Raw genomic sequence first — 8,152 nt, forward strand, 5'->3', positions numbered from 1 at the left:
AAAAAACAAATTTGAAGTTTCAAGACAGCAAAGACCTAAAAGAATCTAATGTTTCCCAATTATGAGTGTGTATGAATTTTAAATCTGATGAGGGCGCTGTTGTCTCGCAGAAACGTTATGAAATACACGATTAAAAATTTTTGTTTCGCACTTTAATGGAAACCCAGGAAGGAAAAGAGTATAATTCGCCCATATTAAATTTCAAAAGTTTTCTAGCAATAGTTTCTGAAATATTTGGCTGCTATTGGACCTTTGACTTGCATACAAGCTTTTAGAGAGAGATATTTTGAAACCTTAAATTTTAGCATTTTTAATGCTCCTATCGTTATTTCAATAGCGATGACCATAAAACGCCGACCAAGAGAAACAAAATTTTAGAAGCGCTTGATTTGAATTTTTTAAACCTGAAAATAGATGCCCCCTGCCTGAAGAAATAAAGGAAGAAAGGGAGAATAAATGTGACTGCAGCCGCCAAAATTGCATATAAAATTGTAAAAAAAGTCGTAGCTTTTCGGGTTTCTAGGCCGTCGCGCAAAACAGCTCTGACGATACAAGCCAGAAAAAAAATTTCAATGACCTAAAAGCCCGAGAAAAGCAACAGTTTCAAACAATGGCGGCGAAAGCCAAACTCTTTTCATAGAGTTGTGCAGTTTGGTTTTACCCAGGAAGCGAATACCAAGCGAACAGTTATTTTGTTTCGCTTTTCTTTGTTGCATTGTGCCACGTCGCACTGTTAGCTTCCGTGCTTCCCAGAGACAAATTTTATTTTGATTTTTTTCAGCCCAAAGCTACCTAGATGTTTCCCGTTTTTCATTTTGTATTCACCGTGAACTCTATCGCATCTCTTTCTATTACATGTGAGACGTCCTGAAAAATTCGCCCAGTATATCTAATCGAGTTCTATGGACAGTTTTCGGTGTGTACATTGATACAAAGCAAACAAATGTAACTGAAGAACTTAGACAATTGCTGGTAGCAATGCTTTTAGAGTGTTTATTGTAAGTGACCTCCCAGGATAGGAAGCTCTTAAGATGAATTGACACTCCCAATGATTCGGCTAATATTGACTTTGCCTCCGTCTTGTTGTTTTTGAACACCTTTCGGCTGTTGTGTCCGTGTATATGCAAATAACCATCTTTCTTTTGTTCGACTGGTCTATAGATCGATACGTGACAAACTTGTTTATTTTCATACATCATAGTTTGTTTCCATTATCGAAAAAATAATGTTTGACGACTGTGTCGAGTTTTTTAAAGCGCGTAACGTGAAATATACCTAACTTTGTTTTCGATTATCAATGCGTTTATTATTTCAAGATCTGTAGGTACTCACCGTATAAAAATAAAATGCAAAAAATATTTTGCTTCATAAAAGAACGCTTAACAGAATTATCGATTTACAGGGACCTGAAAAGTCTCAGGTATATTTTAGCACTTAGGGTTGTAGCCCATCCCGTTGCCGGGGTGTAAACTGGTTAATTTATTTGGCCTCCATTTTGTCGGGCCGTTGTAATTTGTAGGGTCTTCTAATTGGTTGTCATATGTTGTTTTTATCAAGCCTGTGCTTTTATTTTAAACTAACACATCATTCTGTTGAGTGGTTTCTTCGTATAGGCTGTAATTTCGGATGCCGATGCTTTTTAAAGATGTTCTCAGAGAAATCAGTACCGGTACTTATTTTGATCGGAGATAGGTACCACTCGAGTTGAGAAGAAAGCTTTTAGAAGCCGCCGTCATTTATGTATGTGATATAGAATGAATCGCATCTGATCTGAAATTTATGCATGTTTTATCAGCGAACAGCCACATTTTAATTTGTACCTAGTGTCTAGTTTGTAAGCAAACATTTCCACGTTTTTGTTGGGATTTTCAATTTTGCTTACATTGGAATTTTATCAAAATATGTTTCAGTTGCTGAGCACAATCGGTATGTTCATGGGGGGTCCAAGTTAAAAAGGGCTGAGGTGCTTATGTCGAGAACTCTCAGTGGTGTTTACAGGGGAAACATCTTACCGGTTCATATTAGTTGAAGTAGTTTAGCAGTTAAGAAAAACACCCCAAGCATCAAATAATCATTAAAACGACGCCCGAAGATATAAAATAAAATCTTAGCGGAGTTGAATAATCCATTGTAAACCTAATGTGATGTTTTCCGCCCCGTTGAGTAACAATAGCATTTGTAATTGTATTTATCGAACTGTGTGGAAATTAGTAAATAATTGTAGTCCTAAATACAGGCTTGCCTCAGTCGACATGCGATTGTAAACGTGCAGAACTCCTACTGGGAGTTAGTTACACTTTCGTGGTTAGTTTTCAATTTATTCAGTTTATTTAGCTCCCCCTATTGCAAAACACGTTCGAATCAACACCTATGGCTCATTGTCCTTTACTTTTTGCTATTTGTTACTTTCATACAAAAACTACTTTGAATAATTGTTCAACGAGCATCGCCTCTGGCCGTTCCACAGTTTACACCCGAACAGTTCGCAAAATATTTCGAAAATAATCAACACCTGTTCTTCATTCAAAAATCAATTTATTGAATATACATTTTAATTGCACTCCTTTAGATACAAATAAATATAATAAATGATCGGAATATACATTTTTCGTGGCATTGGTATTACCAATGCAAATTGTCTTTTCCCATTGAGTTTTAGGGGTGAGGTTTATATTATTAAGCGTTTATACGCTGTTTCACACCACCGTGCAGATCTGAATAATTCAATAACATCCTAAATAGGCAGCACTAACATCAAAAAGGCGCGCTCCACCTAAGCCAAATTTAAATTTTTTCAAATACAGACTTTGTAAAATCTCCCTCAACGCCGGAGGCATAAAATCAGCCCTTGAAGTTTCGTAAACTGTTTTACGTATTTTTCCAAAAAAAAACACCTCAAATGTTTTATGGCGCTTTACGCCCATTCCAGACTAACTAGGCTTTCAAAAAGAAAAGTCCAGCAAAGGACTCAATTCTAACTTTTCATCGACGAGTCGCGCAATCATTTTTGTAAATTATCAATTTCATGCTGCATATGCGTTAATTTACTTGCTATAAATCCCGTTTCTAGTTGAAGATTCGAAGAATGTGTAGATGAATAAAACCGCTATTGAAGGATATCCAGTTTCGATTAGAAAATATTATGTCTTGCCATTGAATCGATGAAACTATATAACAGCGCAACCTTTTAAGTAAATTCCCATAATGGAAGACCTTTGAAGCTTATCAGTTGAATCTCTGTATTTGCCAAATGTTGCCGCAAAATTATTTGTCATGATGTTATTATTGGGCATATATGAGGCAGGTGGTTAGATAGGCGAGGTGTTTTGAAAAGTCCTATGAAAAATATACATTTCACTTTCAACGTATCAAATATAGCTGCGCCCTATTGTGGCTCGAAATTTCGGTGTTTGTTAAAATAACATTCGTGAGATATTAGGATTTCAAAATTCAAATACACAAAAGCTACTTCAGTGAAGAGGGGGTATAATTTCATATTCAACTTTCGTAATTTAGTCACAAAACTTAAAGTGCATCCTTTGTATCAATATGGGGTCGTTCATCGTATCTACAGGAGGAAAATTGTTTTTAGTCTCATTTCCTTGTAAAAACCATGTAAAATTCACAACGCATGTTATATACGGTTCACGTGTCTGGAATATAAAATTCTCTTCCTGGGGAAATACACATTTCATACAAAATACATACGAGAAACTTTATGGAAAACGTTGACAAATAAAATTCCATTTGAAGCGTTTATGATATTGACAAGCAAGACGCGCGAAAGAAGGGAAAGCTGAACTGCGTAAGGAAAATCCAAGTGGCTTCACATAATTTTTGCTGAAATTGTGTGGAAAAACCCTTGCTATACGAACTGGTCTGTATAGTTTAGCTTATAATTTTCCAGGTAAATTTTCGCATATAAATTGTACCAGTCAGTTTTTCTGTGTTTGAATACATAAGCCGGTTTTAAGCCGATTATAATCTTAAGTTAAATTCATTCACAAAGCTCGTTCGGGACTCTATGGACGGACCTCTTTAGGTGGATTTAAAACCGCATAGGTACCATGGAGTTATGAACTAAACTGTGCCATATAGAACGCAAATAAATTTCGGGCAGTTCTAGTAAGTCCGTTAATTATCAGATTCAAGGTACTTAAGTCGAATGGTTATTTCTGCTGTTCCGATATGTTGGTAAGGCACTGCGAATACCTACACACAATCAAGAAACATAAATAAACAGTCTCTAATTAAGAATAACAACGTCACTGAGCAGGTGTTATAACGAAGCCCAATGGTACAAACAAAATAAAAATCTTCCTTACAATCGCATTATAAACATGGCTTTATATACACTTGTTGTTTTAAAACCATGGAGTGGTGTTAAGTAACCGAGTGGTTTTGATGAATTTTGCTTTAATTTCTTCGTATACCACATTGTTCTTTCTAGAAATTGTGTTTAGCAGTTTTCATCACTGTTTCGAACTTTTTAGCGCTAATTGTCTTCATGTCAAAGAGTGATGGCAGTATGAAGAACCAAGACAAATAAATCGGTGTTACATGGTAACAATCTTCTCTCAATCAAAAGCCGTTCAGAAAGCAACAAAGGCAGAATAAGCTGTCAATGTCAATCTGTTTGGATCGGTTCTTCTTTGAGAATATATCAATAGAAGATTCATTGTGGTTTGTTCGTTTTTAAAATAAAAAAATATTCGTTGGACAACAAGAAAACAAGTCAAGTCCAGTAATTATTCTTGCAGGTACCCATTGATTGACTCGAATATGTATTTGATAGAGGGTTCGCATTTTTAAAGCCGCTGGATTGATGTTTCGAAAATATTGTTGAATTGCTCTGATTAATCCGGATGATCCATAATATTACGCTGGGTGCAAGAGAAATGAGAGCAGGTTTTATTGAATCATACCTGTCAATTTGAACACCAAAATGCATAATCCCATTAATTGAACATACATGGGTTTATGTGTTTTGCATGATAATTTTAATATTGCAATATTGGACCCGAAATATAATTACCATTGTCTGCTGTGAACCAAATGAGCGCATATTAGTATTTTTACATATGTTGTTCTGGTATTTTATACATGCAGCATGCATGGATTAGTTTTATATATCCATTCCATTCTGCCTACTTGAATCGAAAATGTTATTTGTGAGCAATTTATTAGCTTAACAACCCGCAAATATCAGTCAATTCTCTATACATATAAAAAATATTTAATCATTCAGCCATAGTCATAATTATAGCCTACAAAGAGTACTTTAAAACGGTTGTGCAGGTAATTGGATTGAACATATTAATAACAACTCCATGTTAGAGTGGTTGGTCACTGCAATTAGTTGGTTTAATTCGCGTTAATTTCCAGTTTCCAAACCACTCACTTGTTAAAAACTGAGAGTAATGGTCCTTCATCATTTCTGTTGTGTAAGCCAATGTAAGAAACCATTCCTAGTTGGACAACAATAAACAAATCGTTCTCGTGTAATTATCAAAATCGCTTTCATCATTGTTCTCCCAACACTATTTTCCATCAAATCAACTTTATAAAAACAAATACCCATGTCCAAATAAACAATGGTCGTCATCTTGAACACCTAAGTTGCTTTCATTTGCTGAAAAATGCTTTGTCGGCGGCCACTTTCTGTAACAAAGCCCGGATCTTGTCAAAAATGTATACTTTTCAATAAGTGAACCTTAAAGGTGACTTGCAACTTTTTTTGTTCACCCTGCATATTTCAGCTTTCGGGTTTGTGTTATGAAGTCAGTCTATAATTGAGTCAATATATATATCCTCGATCATGTCCCGCATCAATTATCTTATCGCCCATGTCTGTATAATATGGAAAAAAAAATTAGATGAAAGTCTTTAGTTATTTATTGGAGTATTTTGTAGTTCTTTGCGACTAATACGTCAAGTTATAATTACAAAAAAATTCAGTTTAAATGCTAGAGAACTCTGTGAGTGTAGTCGATGCACCAATCATAGATGTTTCATTACCGACTTGATTGAGCGGCCGGCCGACTTGCAAAATAGTATCTACACATCCAACCATGTCAGTTAAAAGGCAAAATAAAACATCTAATAAGTCTGTTTAATGATATGTTAAATAATTTATTTGCTATTGTATGTACAAGTAAATATTTTACAAAGTTTATTACAGCTAAGTACTGAAGAGCAACTTACGATTGCTCATCCATTTGGAAGTAGGAAGGTAGGTAAGGATAAATGATTTTCTATACAGAAGTAACACCTGAATATACATATACACAAAAAAGAACGCTAAATAACAGCTGCCAATTTACATAATAGCTGTTAAATTAACGTGCTGCTGAGCTAAGGTGGTAGGAAAATGCATTTTTATAGCAACATTCAACTAGAAATACGACTCCTAAAGAAGTGCAGTGTCAGAGTAAATTTAATGCAATTTTCACCAATTTGAATTAAAAAATACATCTTTGGAAGGAGCGAAAAATGAGCCGGGAATGGAAATTTCTACAGCTAAATCTCCTTAAACCATTGCACTGCTGTAATTATAGAAGGGCTTGAATAAACGCGACTGTATTGTTAACAGTTTTTAACTGTTTCAAAGAGAATTTACTGCAATTCGTCGTCTCGGTCTACTAATAGTATGTAAAAGCCGTCGAGAATTGGATGGTTCTTAATTAACTAGATGTAACGCCAGAGACAGCCCATAACTAAACATGAAACATTACCCTTCAAAGAGATAATCATGAACAAGTAGTAAAAGACGTATCGAATACAGTTGGATTTGTTAACTATATCTATTTTTTACACTGAAGAGTCTGGACTCACGTTAAGCGTCGGATCTGGTGCAGTTGAAGACGCCGACGGCCTGGCTTGCAATAAAGCTTGGTAATAGTTCACGATGGGAAACCAGGATTTTGCATCCTTAGAGTCTTGCTGATCACTGGTCACTACATCGATGTCTTCTTCGGTGGTGTCTTCTTCAGAATCGGGAGCCAGAAGTGAGGCGACATCGAATTGTCGCTTTCTGGTAATTCTCTTCGACGAAGCCGACGGAAACACTGATGTGGAAGGTCCTGGAAGAACTGGTGGACTTACAGATAGAGGTGGAGGACTAGGAGAGTCTGCTCCGTCCTCATCAACCGCCAAACCCATGTGTTTTCGTACTTTTCTCTGTGCTTTGCGTCTTCGAAAGTCCCCTTTGCGGAAATCTTCAACGTTAGCGGGATGGATGGCCCAATAATGACCTTTTCCATTCGCACTTCGACCTGCTTTAATGAAGCAGTCGTTCAATGATAAATTGTGACGAATGGAGTTTTTCCAGCCGGGAGCTCGTGTTCGAAAATACGGATAATTATCCAGTATATGCTGATAGATATCCGACAAAACTAGTTTTCCTTCCGGAGAGCCTAAAATGGCCATTGCAATTAGGCCAATGTAGCTATGTTGAGGTTTAGGTTCTTCAGGTTGAAGCGCCCGGGGAAATAAAGGGTAGCAAGTTAGAGGCGATGGAAAAGGGTTCAACAGAGGGTACCTGAGTCTTTCTGCTACAGCGTACTGATATAAATGCAACCGGTAATGGTCTATGGGATGCAAAGCTCTCGGTCCGTTCGCATCTAACGTAAAAGGCAAAGGTAATCGAGGCGAAGTAGCGTTTGGCGAACTTTCGTTGCTGCACATTTCGTTTTTTTTCTTCAACTCACACACGAACTTTTTTCAAACACTAATCACTGGCACTGTTCAATTTCGTCTCAAAATATTAGCATCATTAATTATTCTCTCAGAAACGGGATTTCTATATACTGTTACTGTTCTACTAAAGGACCCATCTGGGTATCTGGATATCTAAACATGTAACAAACACTAACTATTTGTGGACCAATATTTGATAACAGTTGATAGGCGGAGAACGCGCCAACCAATCGTTATTTCCCTTTCCCTTCCGGCATCGCTAAGCTCCTCCTCGCCATCATGACGATCTTCCAACAGCCTGCTTTTAGTCCTTAAAAAAGGAAGGATAACTGGTGCCTGGAAAATCCTTACTATTTGTATGTCTCAAATCCACCGAATTTACATTTTATATTTGGTTTACACGTATAGTTAAGGAAGAAAAGATCGATTTTTGTACTTTTGTGTCTGAGATTGG

The 8,152-nt window shown here is 36.5% G+C and overlaps 1 protein-coding gene across 1 annotated transcript; it reads right to left on the bottom strand.

Moving 5' to 3' along the window:
- Nucleotides 1-6,185: 6,185 nt before the first annotated feature.
- LOC109540852 (forkhead box protein I2-B) lies at nt 6,186-7,854 on the bottom strand. The gene has a single exon (XM_019909343.2). The coding sequence runs from the start codon at nt 7,684-7,686 to the stop codon at nt 6,811-6,813; it is 876 nt and encodes a 291-aa protein (XP_019764902.1). The 5' UTR covers nt 7,687-7,854; the 3' UTR covers nt 6,186-6,810.
- Nucleotides 7,855-8,152: the final 298 nt, after the last annotated feature.

This window comes from Dendroctonus ponderosae, unplaced genomic scaffold (genome assembly GCF_020466585.1).
Source record: "Dendroctonus ponderosae isolate FM_Combo_2020 unplaced genomic scaffold, Dpon_F_20191213v2 Dpon_F_20191213_1, whole genome shotgun sequence".
In the NCBI taxonomy this organism is placed as follows: Eukaryota; Metazoa; Arthropoda; class Insecta; order Coleoptera; family Curculionidae; genus Dendroctonus; species Dendroctonus ponderosae.